At 44.4% G+C, this 24,554-nt stretch overlaps 2 protein-coding genes across 2 annotated transcripts in view; both read left to right on the top strand.

Moving 5' to 3' along the window:
• Window positions 1-1,911: 1,911 nt before the first annotated feature.
• Window positions 1,912-20,446, top strand: capn8 (calpain 8). Its single transcript, XM_061224899.1, has 21 exons — window positions 1,912-2,476; window positions 4,344-4,413; window positions 6,536-6,654; window positions 7,475-7,608; window positions 8,716-8,884; window positions 9,905-9,988; window positions 10,957-11,042; window positions 11,814-11,888; window positions 12,593-12,753; window positions 13,482-13,651; window positions 14,073-14,084; window positions 14,210-14,421; window positions 14,810-14,846; window positions 15,167-15,232; window positions 15,481-15,538; window positions 16,110-16,174; window positions 17,080-17,148; window positions 17,368-17,446; window positions 18,494-18,610; window positions 18,928-18,986; window positions 19,938-20,446. The coding sequence occupies exons 1-21, from the start codon at window positions 2,240-2,242 to the stop codon at window positions 19,959-19,961; spliced, it is 2,103 nt and encodes a 700-aa protein (XP_061080883.1). The 5' UTR covers window positions 1,912-2,239; the 3' UTR covers window positions 19,962-20,446.
• A 168-nt stretch (window positions 20,447-20,614) lies between these two features.
• The window catches only part of LOC133116027 (calpain-2 catalytic subunit-like), a 20,398-nt gene continuing 16,458 nt past the window's right edge, over window positions 20,615-24,554 (top strand). Inside the window, exons 1-2 of the mRNA XM_061225410.1 lie at window positions 20,615-21,012; window positions 23,009-23,078. Coding sequence (XP_061081394.1) covers window positions 20,776-21,012; window positions 23,009-23,078 — 307 coding nt within the window. The 5' untranslated portion in view covers window positions 20,615-20,775. The remainder of the gene's footprint in view (window positions 21,013-23,008; window positions 23,079-24,554) is intronic.

Genomic DNA, 24,554 nt, shown 5'->3' with positions numbered 1-24,554 from the left:
AAGGGCAGTTCATCTTTTCTCTGAAAGTGCAGAAACCTAAATAACACTGCTTTTACAGGAAGAGTGAAACTGTAAGAATCTGGGTCGTTCCTACTGACCTCCTGTGCCCGTGAGAGCATTCCACCATGTTAGGGACACATTATCATCACAGTGTTAATAATCATGCTTTATAATATTTATATTTTCTTAGTAATAATAGTTCATATTAATTATTTTGGAATATGTGTTTTTTAAGCAACTTTTTTTTTTGTTAAAAAAAACCCAACAAAAATGTATTTAGAATAATTTTGTGTGCAGTTAATCCCTATAACATCTAAGCGAATTAACACAAAAACATGCATAGCATTTGACAAAGTACCTTATATATCTATCTCAAAGGACAAATATGTATAATTAGAGAGATTTTAACTTAGTCTATTTAATAGTATTTTATGCTTTAATATCTTATATCTTATATAAGTTGATAATTTGCTCTAGGGGAAAAGGTAAAAATGGACACCTGTACCAAGAGCAAAGTGGTTGAAATACACAAAAATGTATTTAAGATACATAGCTTTCTATTCATATGATAAAGAATAAAGATGTTACACATTTTACAGCAAATATGAAGAGGTATTTCCTGGGGACAGAAAAGGCACCGGATAACAGGAATGGAAGGTCTGTGTTTTCACCCCGTCGATAGAACATGTTTTATTCTAAACAACCGTTTGATTATTTTTAAGTGTAAATGAGTAACACAGAAAACGAGAAGGAATACGAACGGGATGAGAAGGGGAATGTTTGTCTGTGAGACTCGGCTCCGCACCGGAGGTTTTAATGAAAGGCTGGCAGAGCCGTGAATCTGCCCCCCTCCCTAAATTTGCCTCCCTCTCTGTAAACAAAGGGCGCGCAGCGGGCCGGGAATATCCTAGCTATGAAACATGATGCTGTTTACGCTCTCGGCCTTCTGCCAAGACGTGACAGCGGCTTGTCACCTTACACCTGAACCACGAGCGAATGGAAGAGCTGCAGGCTAAACTGTCCGCATCGCAGGCTCATCTGATACATTACATGACACTATGTTAGACATTCGGCAGACGCTCTTATCCAGAGCGACGTACAACACAAAGTGCAAACCTATAACGAGGGACAAGCGCGCTGAAAACCGTCGAGGGAAGTACAGTTCCAAATGCTAGCAATGACCACAAAGATAAGAACTTGTGCCTCGTAGCTTAATCTGCTGACAAACCAACGGAAAAAAAACGTTTTCACAAACAACACAAACAAACGAGTATCCACGTATGCGGGAACAACAGTAAACAGTGCACATAGCCTCCGCGTGTTCATATCAGCCGGCAGGGCTCCTAGGGACTGTGTGCATTATGAAGAAGTATAAACGCTACACAAACAGTTTTTGTCGTCTTAAAATGCAAAATACCTTGTCTGTAAAACACAATTAAAATGCTGGTGGTGTATGTTGCTTTGCAGGTGGATTAGAGGCGTATACCACATACAAAAGGCAATTAATAGACATACAGTACATCCATTATACATATATAAAACAATGCATATATCATTGTTTGTTTTTACACTCCCATTTTTAAAAATGAACTTAATGATATGACCTCCAGCTGTTTAGTTGAATTGAATAGATGGACCAGATATCCATTCACAAAGCAATACAAATATACTGTAATAAAAATTACAGCAGGGATATGCCCTTGACATAAGTGTCAGAGGTCACACAGAAGACTCGTGTGTTTCTCTGGAACCTGAGAGGTGTCTATCTCCACAGGGTGGGGCCTGTAGGTGAGGGGCGGGGCACACCTTTACCTGCCTCCAGGTACACCTGACTCCAGGCCCCTCCCCCCGCGGGTAAACCTTTTTATAAGCAAGCGTTTCTTCCACTGTTTCCCTAAAGCAACGCGACACACTACCACAGGTACTGCTAAAAAACACAGAGGCTAGCTACACACATACACAGCTGTCAAACACGCTACACACGTAACACACTCGCTGGCACACTGCTAACGTACAGACACATACACGCAGGCATACACACTCTGACACACACACACACACACTCACACACACGCAGGGCACACACTCTCACACACACTCTCTCTCACACACGCAGGGCACTATCTCTCTCACACACTCTCTCCCACAAACGCAGGGCACACACTCTCTCTCTCTCACACACACACACACACACACACACACTCTCACACACACACACACTCTCTCTCAGGGCAGCACCATGGCGAGCATCGCGGCTGACCTGGCGCGCAGGAAAGCGAGGGATGATGGCGAGGGGACCAATCAGAAGGCGGTGCCGTTTAACAGGCAGGACTTCCTCTCCCTGCGGGACCAGTGCCTCCGCAGCGGGACCCTCTTCTGCGACGACTCTTTCCCCGCCCAGCCGCCCTCCCTGGGGTACAACCAGTTCGGTCAATTCTCCCCCAAAACCAGGGGCATGGTGTGGAAGAGACCCACGGTAAGGAGCCCGTGCCCTGGGCACTGCCTCCCTGAACCACCCCGGACGCCCACACTATTACTGCTACTAATAATAATCATGACAATAATAATGATGATAGTAATAATAACTTCAAGTCTAGAGCACCTTTCATACAGAGAAACTCAAAGTGCTTTACAGTGGAACAGAAAAAGATGATACATTAAAAATAGGATAAGGTGCACAAAATATGTAAAATAGTTTTAGTCAAATACTTTAGAAGCTGCCATTTTTACCAATTTCCTGCAGATTTTTCCAGCTAAACAATCAAAAATCATGAAATCATAGATACATCTGTGAAAATATGCGAATCAATTTGTTTGCCGGGATTGTTCTTCTAAAGAGTTGCAGCAGGTTTTACTGCTTATGGTAACACCGGGCAAATCTGCATCAGATGCGTCAATCTGGATTCAGTTTATATTGATAAAATAGATTAAAATACAAATAATTATCTGGTTATTCTTCAGGGTTTATTCCTCTTTGTTCGTGAGATTCTTGTCTAATTGATTTTCCTAACAATAAGAATGATGCTTATAATCTCTATTTATAATCTCATTTTACACTGTGAATCAGGATTTGGGGAATTAAATCTGTTCAATCTGTGAATCGTTAAATGGGCGTAATATTCTGAGGACTTCTCTACTAAATGAAAGGGAGTTGAGTCGATTTCCTGTACGGTCTGAGCTTAAATAAAAACAGACCCTTCAGTCTGCTGCATCTCACCTGCAGTGAGCTGTGTTTCCAGGTGAGAGCAGGTAAAAACTCCAGGTTCTCTCAGCTACTGTATCGGTTTTTCATTTTAATTAGAAAATCTCTTATCTTTGAATTATTTGCTATTCCACCCTTGCTTACTCTGCATATTTGACTACTCCCCCCACCCCCGCTCCCGTTCCCTTGGTGACAGGTGCTGGGTCAGGTTACCTGTAATCAGGTGTGTGTAGAGGATTGTATTCGTGCCCTGGGGTGCTGGCTAACAGAGGGACCGTTAGCCCTGTGCCCTGTGCCTCCCCTGAAGGACAGATACATCCCCGACTCTCTCACCAAACAGATCTTCACACAGCTGTGGGGAAATGGCCACAGAACAACACCGCCGACCGTCAGAACATGTTCATGTTCAGTAATCCTCTCTGATTTAGGGTGTGCTGTGTGGGGCAAAGCCACTGAAAGGGGTTTTAGAGAAATAGATATGGCTGCATTAAATATTACATTACATTAATGGCATTTGGCAGACGCTCTTATCCAGAGCGACGTACAACAAAGCGCATACCCATAACCAGGGAAAAGTGTGCTGAAAGACCCTAGAGGGAAGTACAATTTCAACTGCTACCCATACAACAAAGATAAGGACGAGGGCCTATTTGATTTATTTATTTATTTATATATTTTTTAATAATACTGCAACATGCAAATGTATGAACAAACCCCTGAACTAGCCAGACAAGAGAAGAAGCAGCAGCAGCCCAACAAGGAACAGGAGAATGTGTGTCCAGACATTCGCCTCGTGGGGCATTGTTTAAAAAGTGATCAGTATTTTATATTGCATTTGTGAGTGCAAGGTTAAAAGTGTAAAGTTTATTGGAAAAATGTATTAAGTATGAAAGCAAACCCTGGGGAAAGTGCTGAACCTGGTGCAGCCCAATGGTCACAGAGCAACGGTCCTCACAAGTCTAATTAATTTACTCATTTAAAAATTATTCAGAAATATATTTCCCCTGGATTATATTTACTTTTCTTTTACCCTTTCATTATATATAAATGTATGAATATGCAGTGTGTTTGTGCTTTAAACATGCAGTGGATATGTGCTTTAAACACGTCATAACGCAGGACTCTTGTTTGATGTGGGCAGGATTTGTGTTCAAACCCACGATTCATCGTCGGTGGAGCGCAGAGAACGGACATCTGCCAGGGAGCCCTGGGTGAGCCCAAACACCGCCCCACACAGGCAGAACTCCCAACAGCTTCCTGATTGGCTATGGGCCTGCCAGGAAAAGGGGCTGATTGGCTGATGGAGTTCCAATATTCTTTCTGTCCAGATAGATATTCTATAAATACATTTTCCTAATGGTCTTGTTAAGGGGAAAGGCAAATAGCAACAGAAGGTAATTGAAGTGGCGAGAGGAAAAATCTGAGCTAATGGTGGCCATATCAGCTGAGTAAACTGCCCTATATAAATACAGTTGTTGTTGTAATTTTTCACGAGTATTAGTATAATTATGAATATTGTACTGGCACAGCCATATGAATCAGTGGTCACTCTTTACGATGAGGTTCATGAATCAGCATGAATTGGTTGGAATGTAGTTGTTAACATGAATGAATGATGGAAAAATAAATAAATTAAGCATGAAATGCACTTTTCATTAGTGAAGGCTACTACATTTTTAAAATAACATGGGTGTACAAGAGGGATTTTGGAAGGCGGGGGTGGGGTAAATCAGGAGGGAGGACTAAGGTATAATCTGCAAAGGTGTGTTTTTACTCTGCAACTGCACCAAGCCTCCCAGCCAACAGAGAGAGATATGCCCTGTGTGTGTGAGTATATGTATGTGTGTGTGTGTGTGTGTGTGTGTGAATGTGTGTGTGCGTGTGTGTTTGAGTGTGTGTCTGTCTGTTTGAATGTGCGTGTGTGTGTGTGTGTCTGTCTGTCTGTTTGAATGTGCGTGTGTGTGTGTGTGTGTGCATGCATCTGTGTGTGTGGGTGTGAGTGTGTGTGTGTGTGTGTGTGTTTGTGAGTGTGTGAGTGTGTGAGTGTTTGTGTGAGTGTGTGTGAGAGTGTGAGTGTGTGTGTGTGTGTGTGTGTGTGTGTGTGTGTGCACTTCTCAGAGCTGTTATTTACAGAGCAGCAGTGTGTTGCCATAGAGACTGTTGTTATGGTGCCACATCTAGATGTTTGTGCTTAAAAGATCTGGAGATCCTCTGTAGGGGACTGATGTGGTCTTTGAATACAGGGCACACACACACACACACACACACACAAACCACACACTCACACACTCACAAACACACACACACACACACTCACACCCACACACACAGACGCATGCACACACACACACACGGACGTGCCAATCATACTGTGCTTAGTCATAATACAAATATTATTCCTTGGCACTGCAGTAGTGTTTAATGGAGAATGGTCAGTGTCAGTGTTCCTGGCTCAGGGAGACACACACGTCCCCAAGGTTCAGAGCCCAGAGGAGCCCATGGCTCACTGGCCGTCAGAGAGCATCATGGGCATTATGAGTCTATTTCTAGAACTTTCTCCATTTAAACAGAAGTGGCTGCAACCTCGCTGACCATTACCATCCAGTCCATACTTATGCACTGCTCTGTCTGCATTCAGCCTGTGGCCTGTCTGTAGATCATAGTTAGTCGATATAAACTCATCCTAACACTGAATATGATCTGAAGCAGCCGCCTTATACACTGAAGATGTAAGAAGGACTGAAGGGGGGTGGAATGTCCGGTTTATTACTAATTTGCTTGAATTACATACAAAGCCTACACACACCTATGCAAACAGTGCAAACACACACACACACACACACCCTCACTCCCAAACAATACACACACACACACACCCTGTAATGCCACATCTTGAAAAATAAATGCAGAGACTGTAATACTGTATTATAACCTCAGATATGAAACAAAGAATGTTAATGCATGCCATGTAAGGCATGGGTGCCCAATCATGTATGCAGGCTTTCATTCCAACCAATCACTGCACCCACTGATTTCACTAATTAACACCTTCAACCAGAGCGGAAGGAACTAATTCATGAAAAAATCAGCAGGTGTAGTGATTGGTTGGAATGAAAGCCTGCATACTCTTGGCCCTCCGTGGAACATGATTGGGCTCCCATGTTATATTTTTAGGTGACCTAATCATTAGGTACACTTTAGTGGTAGGAAAATGGTGATGATTATTGGGCTGTTTGTCATGATGGCGTGTTATGTTAGTCAATGCTGAGTCCTAATCTTAAAACTAAACGTACAGGCCTGTTTTAATCCAAACTCTCTGCTGGGGCCCTACAGGAGACTGCTGGCTCCTGGCTGCCATTGCCTCCCTGACCCTGGATAAAGATATCCTGGCCCGTGTAGTCCCTGCAGGCCAGAGCTTTGAGGAGAACTACGCTGGGATCTTTCACTTCCAGGTGAAAGGTCATCCGAACAGGAAATAGTCCCCTAGATTCTTATATAACCATCTGAGTAATTTCTGTCTTTTTTTGCACCCATTATTTTGGTCCCGGAGAGCCACAGGTTGTGCAGTGTGTCATGCGATATATGTGATTACCTGATCCGTTAAAGCTGCTGATTACACAGGTAGCTCAAACTGTTTCCTTGGGTCTGAACTGGCAGCTCTACAGGGTCAGGTTTTATAGTATCTGTGGACTGTAAAATTACTTAATTTTAGCTTGTGTGGAAACTTATTTATGGCACAGAGTGATGACGTCTTTTTGTAGGCCAAGCCGGAGGTTTCCTCCAACATGGGTTCCCTCGACAGATTTCCAAAGTTTTTTTTCCCATAGATTTTGATTTCTGCCGAAAATAAAGTCTGTGGTTAACATGAGCTTAAGTGAGTTTCATGTGTTGGTTAACAAGTAAAGTTACATTCGTTAATATCTGTTATAACTGTTATGTGCTTTAAAAAAGTACGTTGCTAACAAGTTGCTAGCCTGTATTGAAACTACAATGGTGATCTGCATGAAGGTAGTATGAAACTAGTGTGAAAGTGGAGCTGGCGGAAATGTAGCCACTTCTTAGCAACATGCTTCAGCAGAAACATTTGAATCCCAGTTAGAAAAAAAGGTTTGAAGAAAAATACATCTCTCCAGGGAACCTATGGCTCAAAATGCTAACTAATTTCCGGGTTTTAGGACTATTGTGGCATTCTATATAGCATCCTGAAAAAGCTGAGGGTCCCCTGGCTACATGGTGCGGTGTTTTAGCCAGCCTGTGTTTCCCTGCCCCCAGTTCTGGCAGTATGGAGAGTGGGTGGATGTGGTGATTGACGACAGGCTGCCCACCAAAGACGGGGAGCTGCTGTTTGTCCACTCGGCCGAGGGGTCTGAGTTCTGGAGCGCCCTGCTGGAGAAGGCCTACGCCAAGTAACGCTCATTTCACACCATTATTCATATTTATTTACCCCACAGATCTAGAGTCACGCTCATTTCACACCATTCCTTACGCGTTATGGAACGAGAATCTGTGGTATATCGTGGATATTGGCACAGCTAGCGAGGTGGTTTCGCGTAGTGCCGTTACATTAATGGCCGTTACACCGCTTCGAATTCCATAACGCTTTTATACAACGATTACCACATTTATCTTTCAAATCTTGACAGAATAAAGACAAGACAAACCATTAAAAATTAATGAATTTTTAATGGACCTATCTTTTTATGGTAAATGTATTCTTCCGCCGAACAGTATTTTATTGTATTGCTAACGTTAGCTGGCAATAATGTGTCCCCACTGCACTAACGTTAGCTAACTAGCTTGTGAGTTTACGTCACATCTGACGACACTGACATATCTGGACACTGCCAGATAACGTGCAGTTATTGAAATAACTCATAGTGTCGTTATATAATTTGCTTCGCAGGGGTTTGGTGGTCTTACTGGTATTTCGATCCGAGGATGTCGGCTTATTTGTATCTTTCTCGTTCCTACTCCTTTCCAAATCCCGGAGAAGGTCAAAGCACACTTTAAAATTACGCTTTTCTTTTTTTTACCCTGGTAAACTACACACGGTAATTTCCGTTAATTTCGGTTACAAAGTAGTTAACGGTGATCTACCAACGCAGAGTAAAGATATATGAACATTCCATTTAGCCGTGCGTATATCAGGATATTGGCACGGCTGGAACGCAAACTGACCAATTACAGACAATTTACAAAATACTAACAAGCTGCTAATATGTCTTATTTGGATGCTTCTATTGAATGATGATTTATCATCTAAATCCAAAGAAAAGAAAATCTATGCATCCCATAAAGAATGAATGTCCCATATTCACACCTCGATCAAATCAACTCGGCCAATCACGTGCCATGGAGGGCCGAGAGTATGCAGGCTTTCATTCCAACCAATCACTGCACCCACTGATTTCACGAATTAACACACCTTCAACCAATCACTGCACCAGCTGATTTCACTAATAAATCACTAAAAATCTACTGTACTCTACCCTAACCACTCCCCTCGGTCGCAGGGTGAACGGCTCCTACGAGGCGCTGTCGGGGGGGTCCACCACGGAGGGCTTTGAGGACTTCACCGGCGGCATCTCTGAGAGCTACGAGCTGAGCCGGGCACCGCCCTATCTCTTCAAGATCATCCAGAAGGCCCTGTCCCGTGGCTCCCTGCTGGGCTGCTCTATTGACGTGAGGGTTACACACACACACACACACACACACTCCCACACACACGCACACACACACTCCCGCACACACACACACACACACACACACACACACACTCCCACACACACACACACGCACACACACACACACACTCCCACACACACACACTCACTCACACACACACACACACACACACACACTCCCACACACACACACACACACACACACACTCCCACACACACACACACACACACACACACTCCCACACACACACACACACACACACACACACTCCCACACACACACGCACACACACACACACACTCACACTCACACACTCATACACACACACACTCCCACACACACACACACACACACACACACTCCCACACACACACACACACACTCACACACACACACACGCACACACACACATACTCACACTCACACACACACACTCATATACACAAACACACACACAAGCACACACACACACACACACACACACACTCTCACACACACACACTCACACTCATACACACACTCACACACTCATACACACTCACACTCATACACACACACACACACACTCTCACACACACACACACTCATACCCACTCACACACACACACACACACACGCTTACACACACTGATTAAGGGGCTATTCTTTTGGGGGTTTCCTTTTTCAATGGAAAATATTTTGCCGGTGATCCATGGCTTTATTGTTTACTTTACTTGGAAGCAAATCTTATCACATCAGGATTTCCCTTTGTTTATAAATTGGTGTAACTCAAACAGCCTGAATCCACTCCCTGCTGCAGTTGATTACACACAAACACAGAAAGCGTTTGTCATGCTTTGCTTTGGGTGGCATTTGGCATTGTTGGGTAAATCTACACAGGGAACCTGCCCAAATGTGGGTAAGACAGTGTGATTAACTGGGCGATGGACACGTTGTAAGATAACATTGTCTCTGACGGCCGAAGCATGTTGCTTGATTTTTGTTGAATAATAAATATAATAAATTGTGTTTTTGTAGATCAGCAGTGCGGCAGAGACAGAGGCCATCACTCGACAGAAGCTGGTGAAGGGACACGCCTACTCCCTCACTGGAGCCGCAGAGGTACACCTGTACACCTGTTTACCTGTACGCGTGTTCTCACCTGTACACCTGTTTACCTGTACGCCTGTTTACCTGTACGCGTGTTCTCACCTGTACACCTGTACACCTGTACGCCTGTTTACCTGTACGCGTGTTTACCTGTACGCGTGTTCTCACCTGTACACCTGTTCTCACCTGTACACCTGTACGCCTGTTCTCACCTGTTTACCTGTACGCCTGTTTACCTGTACGCGTGTTCTCACCTGTACACCTGTTCTCACCTGTACACCTGTACGCCTGTTCTCACCTGTTTACCTGTACGCCTGTTTACCTGTACACATGTTCTCCTCTGTTTACCTGTACACCTGTTTACCTGTACGCGTGTTCTCCTCTGTTTACCTGTACACCTGTTTACCTGTACGCCTGTTCTCCTCTGTTTACCTGTACACCTGTTTACCTGTACGCGTGTTCTCCTCTGTTTACCTGTACACCTGTACACCTGTTTACCTGTACACCTGTTCTCACCTGTTTACCTGTACACCTGTTTACCTGTACACATGTTCTCCTCTGTTTACCTGTACACCTGTTTACCTGTACGCGTGTTCTCCTCTGTTTACCTGTACACCTGTTTACCTGTACGCGTGTTCTCCTCTGTTTACCTGTACACCTGTTTACCTGTACGCGTGTTCTCCTCTGTTTACCTGTACACCTGTTTACCTGTACGCGTGTTCTCCTCTGTTTACCTGTACGCCTGTTTACCTGTATGCGTGTTCTCACCTGTTTACCTGTACACCTGTTTACCTGTACGCGTGTTCTCCTCTGTTTACCTGTACACCTGTACACCTGTTTACCTGTACACCTGTTCTCACCTGTTTACCTGTATATCTGTTTACCTGCTCTCTTCCCTCTGCTAAGTTTGGACTTGGCAGGAGGTGAGAGTGGGTGGGGCAGGTGAGAGCAGACAGGTGAGATATTTGATCTCTCCCCAGGTGCACCTGCATGGGACCCCAGTGCAGCTGGTGAGGATTCGCAACCCCTGGGGCCAGGTGGAGTGGACTGGAGCCTGGAGCGACAAGTGAGTGCGCCCCAAAATCACCCCCCCAAATCTCACCTAGTACCCTGTTACCACAGTGAACCTCCAAATCTCACCTAGTACCCTGTTACCACAGTGAACCTCCAAATCTCACCTAGTACCCTGTTACCACAGTGAACCTCCGAATCTCACCTAGTACCCTGTTACCACAGTGAACCTCCAAATCTCACCTAGTACCCTGTTACCACAGTGAACCTCCAAATCTCACCTAGTACCCTGTTACCACAGTGAACCTCCAAATCTCACCTAGTACCCTGTTACCACAGTGAACCTCCAAATCTCACCTAGTACCCTGTTACCACAGTGAACCTCCAAATCACACCTAGTACCCTGTTACCACAGTGAACCTCCAAATCTCACCTAGTACCCTGTTACCACAGTGAACCTCCAAATCACACCTATTACCCTGTTACCACAGTGAACCTCCAAATCTCACCTAGTACCCTGTTACCACAGTGAACCTCCAAATCACACCTAGTACCCTGTTACCACAGTGAACCTCCAAATCTCACCTAGTACCCTGTTACCACAGTGAACCTCCAAATCTCACCTAGTACCCTGTTACCACAGTGAACCTCCAAATCTCACCTAGTACCCTGTTACCACAGTGAACCTCCAAATCTCACCTAGTACCCTGTTACCACAGTGAACCTCCAAATCTCACCTAGTACCCTGTTACCACAGTGAACCTCCAAATCACACCTCTTAGTTGCCATGGTGATGCCGGATGCTCACGCGCTTCCTCTTGTTCAGCTCCAGGGAGTGGGACAGTGTCCGTCCAGAGGAGAAGATCAAGCTGGACCATTCAGCTGAGGACGGAGAGTTCTGGTGTGTGTGTGTGTGAGTCTGAGAGAGTGTGTGAGTGTGTGTGTGTGTGTGTGTGTGAGTTTGAGAGAGTGTGTGAGTGTGTGTGTGTGTGTGTGTGAGTTTGAGAGAGTGTGTGAGTGTGTGTGTGTGTGAGTTTGAGAGAGTGTGTGAGTGTGTGTGTGTGTGTGTGTGTGAGTGAGTCTGAGAGAGTGTGTGAGTGTGTGAGTGTGTGAGTGTGTGAGTGTGTGAGTGTGTGTGTGTGTGTGTGAGTTTGAGAGAGTGTGTGAGTGTGTGTGTGTGAGTTTGAGAGAGTGTGTGAGTGTGTGTGTGTGTGTGTGTGTGTGAGTTTGAGAGAGTGTGTGAGTGTGTGTGTGTGTGTGTGTGTGAGTGAGTGAGTGAGTGAGTGAGTGCGTTTGAGTGTGTGTGGGTTTGCACTTGTTTTTATTTGTTACTGGGGACAAAAACCTGTTAGCACACTCACATAAAACTACATCCTCACTAAACTGACCGTTGCAGGTGATGCACACACACACACACACACACACACACACACCATGCTAATATGCTAGCTCAAAAAATCTCAGTAGTCCCCATGATTGACCAATACCCAATTTAGGAATTGTAAGTGTGTAAACCATATTTGTGTGTGTGTGTGCTATATGTGTATGTGTGTGTGTGTGTGTGTGTGTGTGTGTGTGTGTAATCCCTCTCTCTCTCTCTCTCAGGATGGCGTACTCTGACTTCCTGAGGCAGTACTCGAAGCTGGAGATCTGTAACCTCACGCCGGACACACTCACCAGCACTGGGGTCGGCCGCTGGAGTCACTGCCAGTTCGAGGGGACCTGGAGGGTGGGGTCCACCGCAGGGGGCTGCCGCAACAACCCGGGTACGAGCCAATAGGGCGCTTACAGGGGCGGGCCAAACTAAGGTACAGCCAATAGGGCGCTTACAGGGGCGGGCCAAACTAAGGTACAGCCAATAGGGCGCTTACAGGGGCGGGCCAAACTAAGGTACAGCCAATAGGGCGCTTACACCAAACTTACCCAGCAGGGCTGTGATTATTTTAATTTCTCTGGTTTTGTTTTTAAAAACATAATTTGTTTTTGTATGGAATCTTATGGGGTACTATGGGCATTCTATAGCCTAGTGGCTAAGGTGCTCGACTGGGACCTGGTCTGTTGGTGGTTCAAGTCCCGGTGTAGCCACAATAAGATCCGCACAGCTGTTGGGCCCTTGAGCAAGGCCCTTAACCCCACATTGCTCCAGAGGGGATTGGCCCCGGTTTAGTCTAATCCAAAGATGCTTTAGATATAAGGTAAATGTTGTTGTTATTATTGTTGCTGTTGTTCTTTTTGTTAATGTTATTGTTGTTGTTGTTGTTGCAGTTGTTCTTGTTGTTGTCATCGCGGTTGTTGTTGTCGCGGTTGTTGTTGTGGTTGTGGTTGTTGTTGTTGTTGTTGTTGTTGTGGTTGTTGTGGTTGTTGTTGTCGTGGTTGTGGTTGTGGTTGTTGTTGTTATGGTTGTGGTTGTGGTTGTTGTGGTTGTGGTTGTTGTTGTTGTTGTTGTGGTTGTGGTTGTTGTCGCTGAAGCCCTGTGTTGCCCCTCCCCCTGCAGCCACGTTCTGCTCGAACCCGCAGTTCCAGATCTGTCTGGACGCGGTGGACGACGACCCGCACGACGGGGAGGACGGCTGCAGCTTCCTGGTGGGGCTCCTGCAGAAGGACGGCCGCAGGGAGCGCCGCTTCGGCCGCGACCTCAACACCATCGGCTTCGCCATCTACGAGGTGCGGGCCCTCTGTCTGTACCTGCAGGGAGCACTCAATCACCCCAACGCTCTGTCTGAACCTGCAGGGAGCACTCAATCACCCCAACGCTCACAAAAACCTCACTTATCAGTCCCGAATCTCAGTTTCATCTGAAATACTTATTTCACAAGATCGTGAAGTTTCCAAAGAGACACTATAAGAGCCAAAACTTACAATTAATATGAAAGAAAAATGTTGTTTTGAAGATAGAGGTGAAGATAATTGTCAGCGATATTTAGGATATTATATATTTAGGAAGGCCTGGAGAGGCTCCATGTGTGGTACAGGTACTGTAGAGCCTGAGAGAAGCAGGGTTTAGTCTCAGGTGTGATATAAGCCCACGTGTGATACAGGTGTGAAACAGCACTGACTCCATGTTGTTTCTGGTTTTATGTTTCAGATCCCAGATGAGGTAATCGTACTTCCCTTCAGACAAGGAGCACAGAGCAAGTGACGTACAGTAATATGCTAGTGTATCAGAGTCAGAGGTCAGAGGTCAGAGGTCAGATAACCTGTTTCCCCCCCCCCCACCCGCAGTATAAGGGCCGCTCTAACGTGCACCTGGGGCCAGACGTGTTGCTACGGCAACGTGCCGTGGCCATGAGCTCCAGCTTCACCAACACGCGCGAGGTGTGCGACCGCTTCAAGCTCCCGCCCGGCGAGTACGTCATCGTGCCCTCCACCTTCGAACCCCATCGCAAGGGCAGCTTCATCCTCAGGGTGTTCTCCGAGAAGCAGGCGAAGGCCAGGTGGGGGCGCTGTGGAGCCCGGCACACACATCCCCAGCTGTTCACTCACTGTTTCATACTTTATATATTCATTATTTTCATATTCATTGAATTATTAGAGAATATATTGGTAATTACTATTTTATAGTTACATATATAATAGTATTCATATATTGTATCATATTTGTATTATGTTTTATAGTAATAATAGTAATAATAATTATTATTATTAAGTACATACAGCATGAGATTGATTCTAGAAAATGTGCATTAATTTGTGTTTGTTTGTATGAAAGACGCTATAGCTAATGGCCGGTCAGAGACGTTGCAGCTTTTTATTTTCATATTTTCATATTTTCATATTTCCATATTTTCTGTGCAAAGTAAATTCTGCTTTCATTTGCTGCAGCCCCATGGAGGAGGACCTCAATGCGGATGTTGAAGAGGTAAAATATTCCTTTTGGTATCTCAGTTTGGGGACATAAACTGTTCATTAAATATTTTATTTCAGGCTTCAGTTATTATAAAAATGGGAATATGTTAGTAGAAATGCGTATGGTTAGAGGAGTGAGAACGTATCAGACCGCAGAGCCGATGTTTCTGTTTCAGGTATTCTGTGGTTCTGTTTACTTCAGACACATCTTTCTGGAGTTTCACTGCTAGGTTTATGGATAATTGTACAAATCATTCTACTCTAAAGTTATAGTAGTGGGGTAGTGCTTAGTAGTATTTTTCTCACACTGTTAACCTTTTATCCTGTCTTTAGCATGACATCACAGACAGCGATGTGGACCCCCATTTCAAACACCTCTTCATGCAGATTGCCGGAAATGTATGTTTACTTAATTTCAAAAGAATGCTAATCATTTTAATAATTAATTTAAAGTTCTGTACTATAAATGTATGAACATATACAGTATGTATAGAAGCCAGTGGCAAGATGCACTGCATATTTAACAGGAAGATTTATTTTTTTTAAATCTTAAGTTTCTGTGGCAATGAAAGCTTTTTATATTGACCAGTAAATCGTTCATAAAACATTATCCTTGGTTGCTTATTTCTTTTTTTTTTTACCTTTAGGATTCTGAGATTTCTGCCGCTGAACTTGTTCAGATTCTGAACAGAGTTGTTTCTCAAAGTAAGAAACATGGCTAATCAGTTAGCCAGTAGTATTATAATGTGTGTGATACGTTAACACTGTAGTATTATAATGTGTGTGATACATTAACACTGTAGTATTATAATGTGTGTGATACAATAACACTGTAGTATTATAATGTGTGTGATACATTAACACTGTAGTATTATAATGTGTGTGATACATTAACACTGTAGTATTATAATGTGTGTGATACATTAACACTGTAGTATTATAATGTGTGTGATACATTAACACTGTAGTATTATAATGTGTGTGATACATTAACACTGTAGTATTATAATGTGTGTGATACATTAACACTGTAGTATTATAATGTGTGTGATACAATAACACTGTAGTATTATAATGTGTGTGATACATGAACACTGTAGTATTATAATGTGTGTGATACATTAACACTAGTATTATAATGTGTGTGATACAATAACACTGTAGTATTATAATGTGTGTGATACATTAACACTGTAGTATTATAATGTGTGTGATACGTTAACACTGTAAAATGGTTCCAGTTTTCTGCAGTGGCTCATTTCTGGTCTCTTTTCAGGAGCTGATGTTAAGACGGATGGATTCAGCCTGGAGACCTGCCACCACATCGTCAGCCTGCTCGATGTATCCTGACCTCTAGACCGTGCTTCTGCCTCTAACTCTTTAAAACTGCAGTTTTACACTTTCACACTTTCACACGGGCTCACAGCTCTCTGCTACACTGTGTAGGTCTCATATTCAGAAGTGTCACCTGCCCTCTGATGCAGAACATGTCTAATGAACTCAAGATATTACAGTACATTCTTAAAGGTACATACAGATTTATGTTTTTATATTTTACATGACTTATACACTGGAGAGCCACAGGGTCTGCTGGGGTCCCCAGCCCTGGTCCTGGAGAGCCACAGGGTGTGCTGGGGCCCCCAGCCCTGGTCCTGGAGAGCCACAGGGTGTGCTGGGGTCCCCAGCCCTGGTCCTGGAGAGCAGCAGGGTGTGCTGGGGTCCCTAGCCCTGGTCCTGGAGAGCCGCAGGGTGTGCTGGGGTCCCCAGCCCTGGTCCTGGAGAGCCACAGGGTGTGCTGGGGTCCTCACTCCTGGTCCTGGAGAGCCGCAGGGTGTGCTGGGGTCCCCAGCCCTGGTCCTGGAGAGCCGCAGGGTGTGCTGGGGTCCCTAGCCCTGGTCCTGGAGAGCCGCAGGGTGTGCTGGGGTCCCCAGCCCTGGTCCTGGAGAGCAGCAGGGTGTGCTGGGGTCCCTAGCCCTGGTCCTGGAGAGCCGCAGGGTGTGCTGGGGTCCCCAGCCCTGGTTCTGCAGCTCTCCAGCAGCAGGGTTATGACCTGGCCTAATTCATCTTATTGGATTGTTTTATATTAGTGCAGGAAATTATTTCACAGTTTTCCTGCTGGCTCCTGGGAACACACAGGAACAAACACCCAAACCAGAACCCCTAAACCTTACCCTACCCTCCCCAAACCCCTAATCCCCCTCACCCTAACTCTAAACTAAACCACAGGAACCCTTAACAGCAGCCAGTCAGACGGCAGTGCAAGGCTGGGACTGGTGGAGTTTCACCTCCTGTGGATGAAGATCCAGAAATACCTGGTGAGAGAGTTTATATGTGGATGAGACATCATTCTGTGGGATGAACTGAACACTGTAGGCCTGTGTGTATGTTGAGCTGATGTCTGAGTGCAGCAGAGTGTGTGTGACTGTATCAGAAGTGACTGCAGTGTGATTGTCCTGCAGGATGTGTTCAGGAGCCATGTGTAGCAGAGTGTGTGTGACTGTATCAGAAGTGACTGCAGTGTGATTGTCCTGCAGGATGTGTTCAGGAGCCACGACTCGGACGGCTCTGGTACCATGAGCAGCCACGAGCTGAGAGGAGCTCTCACTGAAGCAGGTAAAATAGCACAATCACAATCACGCAATCACATCACAATCAATAACAATCACAATCACATCACATAATCAATAACAATCACATACACAATCACATCACATAATCAATAACAATCACATACACAATCACATCACATAATCAATAACAATCACATACACAATCACATCACATAATCAATAACAATCACATACACAATCACATCACATAATCAATAACAATCACAATCACATCACATAATCACATCACATAATCAATAACAATCACAATCACATCACATAATCACATCACATAATCAATCACAATAACACAATCACATCACAATCAATAACAATCACATACACAATCACATCACATAATCACATCACAATCACAATCACATCACATAATCAATAACAATCACAATCACAATCACATCACATAATCAATAACAATCACATACACAATCACATCACATAATCAATAACAATCACAATCACATCACATAATCACATCACATAATCAATAACAATCACATACACAATCACATCACATAATCAATAACAATCACATACACAATCACATCACATAATCCATAATAATCACATCACATAAGCAATAACAATCACATACATACACCACTCCTAATAACAATCACATCACATAATTAATGATAACAAAACATACTGCCAGATATCAAAATATATTCTTGTATATTACATTTGAATACACTTTCGTGTTCCAAACATATTTCCCAGACATTCCCATATCATGTACTCTTTTGGCTTGCAATATATTTCGTTCAGTATGTTCAATAATTGGAATATCTTGCAATTAATTTTCTCTATTGAACATATTTCTCAATACAAATCAAATTGCAATTAATTTTTGTACAAATAAGTCAATGTTAAATGCTGAAGATAACATGAGTCCAGAATTTTACTATCACAGGAAATGAGAATGTCAGTGTTTTATTCTTCAGTTCTGGGAAATATGTTTAGGTTAAACCTTTCATAATAATAATAATAATTAATAATAATAATAATATGTATATATATTTTTATTTCACAGGCTTTCAACTCAACAGCGAGGTTCTGGATGTGATCGTGTCCCGCTATGCTAACGCTCAGAGCGCCATAGACTTTGACTGCTTCGTAGGCTGCCTGGTCCGCCTCGAGATGCTTTTCAGTAAGTCCGTTACTTTACCGGCGAGAGACGCAATTAACGTCCATTGGGCAATATCACGATAATCCACTAGGTGGCACCAGCTACTTCTAATTCACAATAAGTAACAGCCACAGGTTGAAGTTTGTTTTGGTCTTTTTTGAAAACGTCATGGAGAACTCAGCTATCGAGCGGGAAGTACTTTAATTCTCATTTACTGTAATGTTCATTTATATTGTAACTATACCATTTAAAATAAAAAGTACTTTCTAAGATTAAAAAGTAATCTATATGCTTTTGGACTAGTTTGTGGTTTCCATCTTCTTTTTCTCCCAAACCAGAAATTTTCAAAACGTTGGACAAAAAGAACACTGGGAAGATTGAGCTGGACATACGGCAGGTCTGTTTCCCAGGTTACCGTTCCATCAGGATTCTACAAACTTCCTGTGTCAGGAATACCTTCTAGCTGCTGAAAGCCTTTCTAATACTGTATGTGCTTGTGTGTGTGGATGTGTTTGTGTATGTGTGTGCATGTACGTTTGTGTGTGCATATACATGTATGTGTGTTTGTTACATTACATTACATTATTGGCATTTGGCAGACACTCTTATCCAGAGCGACGTACAACAAAGTGCATACCCATAACCAGGGATAAGTTCGCTGAAAGACCCTAGAGGGAAGTACAATTTCAACTGCTACCTGTACAACAAAGATAAGGACGAGGGTGTTTGGGTGTTTGGATAGACCAAAGTTAACTATCCAAACACTGCTTACCTAGCCAACTAAAAATACCGATACACAAAGCAAGTCACAGAGACAACAATTAAGGTTCACATGGAGGTAGGGAGGGATGGGGAGAGGTGCTGCTTGAAGAGGTGTGTCTTCAGCTTGCGCTTGAAGGTGGGGAGAGATTCTACAGTTCTGACCTCAACGGGGAGTTCGTTCCACCACCGTGGAGCCAGAACAGACAGACAGTCGTGAGCGTGAGGTGGAGGTTCGGAGAGGGGGAGGTGCCAAGCGGCCTGTGGAGGCTGAACGAAGAGGTCTGGCAGGGGTGTAGGGTCTGATGATTTTTTGTAGATAAGCTGGGGAAGACCCCTTAACTGCTTGGAAGGCTAGCACCAATGTTTTGAATTTGATGCGAGCCATGACAGGCAGCCAGTGGAGGGAAGTAAGCAGGGGGGTGACGTGTGAGTATTTGGGAAGGTTGAAGACCAGACGAGCTGCTGCATTCTGGATGTTTGTGTGTGCGAGAGAGTGTGTGTGTTTCTGTGTGTGTGTGTGTATGTGTGTGTGTGTTGGCCAGATTGTGCTCTTCATGGTTTGACATGTTTTTTTGTTTATCTACAGTGGTTATGTCTGGCCATCAACTAAACTCATCAATCATCAACCATCAATCATCCTCCTCTCAGAGACAGGGGACCAATCACCAACCCGCTTCACTCTCAGCGTCGCAGATCATTATGACACACATACTCCATTACAGACAAAGCTACTTGAATTCTCACTCATAAAATCTGCAGTATAGATGCGTGGTGTGGATTTAGTGTGCTTTTAAGTGAATATTTTTTAATCTTTTGATGTGTAACATGCTTTCAGATTAGCTTATTTTGTTGAGTATATTAACTAATAACATACATCATAATTTTACCACTAATATTATCACAATAAAACTATTAGTTTAATACCTGCAGTTTTCATTTGATCCATATTTTATATCATTTTTTACATGTCATGACAAATTTCAGTTAATTTCAGCTATGAACAGTAGCAGTTTCTCACCACGGCATAGATTTGCCCCTGAGCCAAACGTCTGTGAGGAAAGTTTTTATTTACAGAAAATAAAGCTATTAATACAACCAGCAGTGTGATCCTTTGTTTCCATTGTTATTAAAAATGTGTTTTATTCAACTCAATAAACTGTACTGCATACTCAGCTTTGATTTGCTGAAATGTCCAAACGTAAAACTATAGAGAAATAAAGAGAGGGAGAGCGAGGGAGTAAGTGAGTGAGAGAGCGCGCGAGTGAGAGAGAGAGAGAGAGAGTCCAGGTTTACAGGCGGAGGCAGTGGGTGCGCCCGGTGAATGGTCGCTTTATCCCGCTGTGTGAGCTGAAGACGCGGCCGCGCCCCGCTCCTCACGGCAGATCCTGCAGCTCCAGTTCACAGGAGACAGTGCGGGTGTGAAGATGTCCGGAATCGCCCAGAAGCTTCAACAGAACCGAGCCCGGGCTCAGGGCATCGGCACCAACGCGCAAGCCGTGAAGTACCTGGGACAGGACTTCGAGACGCTGAGGCAGAACTGCCTGGATTGCGGGCAGCTGTTCCAGGATGAGAGTTTCGAAGCGATCCCGTCCTCTCTGGGCTTCAACGAACTCGGACCCAACTCCTACAAAGTCCGCGGGATCACCTGGAAGCGGCCCACGGTAAACACGGTGCTCGCGCTCACTAACTATGACGATTCCTTATGAGGTCACCTGTAAACAATGCTATCGCGCTATACATCTATTTCAAGCAACTTCCACCAAGATGACATAATAAGTGCTGAGTTTAAAAACTGTATTTAATCACTTTTCGCTGACGTAATGGATCTTTTTTAAACTATGAGTACACCTACTTTCTTTCTCCAAATGAGCTCGCACAACAAACAAATGCGCTGTGAAATGAAACGACACTGGTTGTGTTACACTGAATGACTGTAGGCTGTGTACAGAGAACTAGGAACACGATCTTAGAACTTATATACGGTATATTTTATCAATATTATCTTCAAAAACTCCCCTTCAGACGGCAGAGGTCACAACACTAGTAGCTCACTCTTTGTGCGCGGAGCACCAGGGATCAATGCGTCTGCCTAAATAATTGAATAGAAAATATTCTGACGGATAAAATCTGAAAGGTTTTAGACATTACTGGATTTCTTGTAATCAACCTTGGTTACAGTTTGAGCCAGATACCAACAGGGATATATTATAATCCCTTTGAGGTTATATAGCGCATATGTTGTGTTGGTTATCAATGTTGCATAATTAACTTGCTCTAATGCACAGTACATCTCTTTACATATTGCATATTCTGCACTATGTTTGTACAGTTAGCTATGAAAGTGACATCCCAACTGTACATTATCTCCTTTATTCTAAATATGCCATAGAAGATAACATTTCAGTTATCTCATCTTTCTTTTTAGTGTCGATCTTTCTGTTCCTTGTTTATATTCTTCTCAGTGACGGGATTCACACAATGAGATCTGGCAGAAAACCACAGGCTCAACCATCTCACAGACCAGAAAGACATCTCACAGACAAAATCTTACAGTCTGACATGCATATCAGACGTATTACAGTCAGAACTAGGAACAGATGTCCTCCGCTCGTCCGAGTTTGTGTGTGTGTGTAGTGTGTAGGTGAATCTGCTGCACAGGTGAATCTCCTGGGCAGGTAAACCTGTTTCCCTGTGCCCTGGGGCAGTTCCGTGTCCGTGTCCCAGCTTGCGTTAAATGCCACATTGTAGAAATTTAAGGAACATAAATTAGCATCACTGATGTCTGGCATCTGTGGCCAGCCTCGTAGGGGACAGGTGTGGCATCCCATGATCCTTTGTGTCAGGAGCTCATGATGTCAGTCACAGACAGACAGACGGATATTCCGTTATTGACCCTTTCCCAGAATCCCTTGCAGTGACGGAGTGTTAGGATGGGAGACCTGAGATGGATCCCCAGTCTCCTCCAATCAGAACCTCAAACACTGAGCTGGGTCCATTGGGGGTCCATCGGGTGGGCCGGTTCTCAACACTTCTCTCCCCGGCTCAGACAGAACCCCGAACACTTAAGCCCCCGGGACACCAGCGTGTGAGACAGCAGGAGCAGGCCAGTGGGGAGGCTGCTGCATTAGTGATGATGCTCTAATGGAATAATGCACCTATAATGGAAGTGCTTTACCCTAAAACACCCTGGTAACTTTCCACTGCAGAACACAGAGCATGACGCCTCCATTTCGTCCACAGCCTGGGTTACTCGCAACACACCCCAGCCCTGTCAGATTAAACACACCTGTGTTTTCTCCACCCCTTCCATAAAACCTGTCAGGTGTATAGGTGTGTATGGGTGTGCGGGCTATAGACCTGCAGATTCTCGACCCAGTTCAGCCAGTAACTGATTTAACCTCCTGAGACACGGGCGGAAAAAAAAGGAATATCATTGACATAATACTGTCTTGAATGACAAAACATGTTGCAGTGAAAATATTTTAGAAATGTGTTTTATTTCATTTTAATTGAATGCCCTTACGTTAAGACAATACTGGAGAGAAGCCAAAAAGGTCTGAGGACACGTTGTGAGGAGGGGAAGTTACACCTCTGTTCCTGTTTGTCGCTGATATTGAGAAGAGTGTGTTCATCTTTTGTCCCTTTTTTCTCTTGCAGGAGCTGTCTTCCTGTCCACAGTTCATTGTGGGAGGGGCCACCAGGACGGACATCTGTCAGGGGGCTCTGGGTGAGTTCTGCTCACCTGTAATTTTAATATTTCCAGCGATAAACCGAACCCAGAGGCTCATGCAAATAGAGAGAAGTACACATCCGCCTGTCTGTGGTCAGGATCTGCATCGACTCCACACGCCAGCGAGAGAGCTATAGAGGTATATGACTGTAGCCTAGTGGCTAAGGTACATGACTGTAGCCTAGTGGCTAAGGTACGTGACTGTGGCCTAGTGGCTAAGGTACATGACTGTAGCCTAGTGGCGAGAACTAGTGGGTGGTAGTTGTACCTCTATTGAGGGAACTTTTGCTTGCTCCTCTGATCTTCGGTCTCATACAAACTCCTTTTATATTCAAACGCTGTTCAGACAAAAGGGAGCTTCAGAAACACCCACTGATTTACAGGCATTTTAATTGGTGTTTGCAGCTGCCATTTGCTAAGAGTGGAAAGGTAGAGAGATGTAATTAGGGGCTGGAAAGTTGTGTTGTGTTCTGTAGTGTTTGGGCATTTGGTTGTTTGCTGCTCACAGCCAGTTGCTTTGTCTTTGGTGGCTGGAATGCCTGAGGAGAATAACTACACCCCAAACATTTATGCTCTTCGGGTTCTCATTTTTCATGTTTGACTGTTTGTACTTCTGTCAGTTGTATTGTTTATTGTTTAGTATCCTTTCAAAAGGGACTGTTGAACTAAGAGGTGTTTCAAGTTCTTGGCTGTCCGCCTCTGGGAGGGGTTAAAGGTGAAAGGTGAAAGGTTAAAGGTGTCTCATTGCTTTGAGACAACATGACATGTCGGACAGAAAGGCCCAGGAGAGGCCTCTCTCAGACCAGGTCTGCAGGCAGGAGCAGAGAGGCCCTGACCAGGTCTGCAGGCAGAGCAGAAAGGCCCTGACCAGGTCTGCAGGCAGAGCAGAAAGGCCCTGACCAGGTCTGCAGGCAGAAGCAGAAAGTGGAGAGCTGGGTGTGTAAGTGCTGCGCTCTGGATCCTGGTGTTAGTGCAGCCTCGTATGTCATCATGAGTCACGGGGAAGGCCTAACGCATCTGAGGGGGGAGCAGGATGCTCTACGCACGAGGAGGAGCAGAGAGCAGGATGTTAGAAACGCAAAAGCTCTACGCACGAGGGGGTGGCTGAGACACTGGGACCGTGGACAGGTCCTCAGGGGAAAGGGGCGGGGCACTGCGTTTCTGCCACACCTGTGGGCGTGTCCGAGGCAGTAAAAAGGAGGGTTTGTGACTCAAACTGCATTCCTGTGAGTCTGTCCCAAAAACACACCCTTAACCTCCCCGTGAAACCCGTTTCTCTCCGATTACCTCTCACACACACACACACACACACACACACTCACACAGCAAACGTCCGGGCTTCCCTGAGACTCTCTGTGTGAGAATCACAGTTTAAAAAGCAGCAGAATCACAATATTATAGAATAAGCTCTGATTCACATATAATATTAATAATAATCACAATAATACTGTTTGAGTTCCAGACCGGGCTTAA

This window comes from Conger conger, chromosome 2 (assembly GCF_963514075.1).
Source record: "Conger conger chromosome 2, fConCon1.1, whole genome shotgun sequence".
NCBI lineage: Eukaryota > Metazoa > Chordata > Actinopteri > Anguilliformes > Congridae > Conger > Conger conger.
This window is presented reverse-complemented; position numbering and strand designations above follow the sequence as displayed.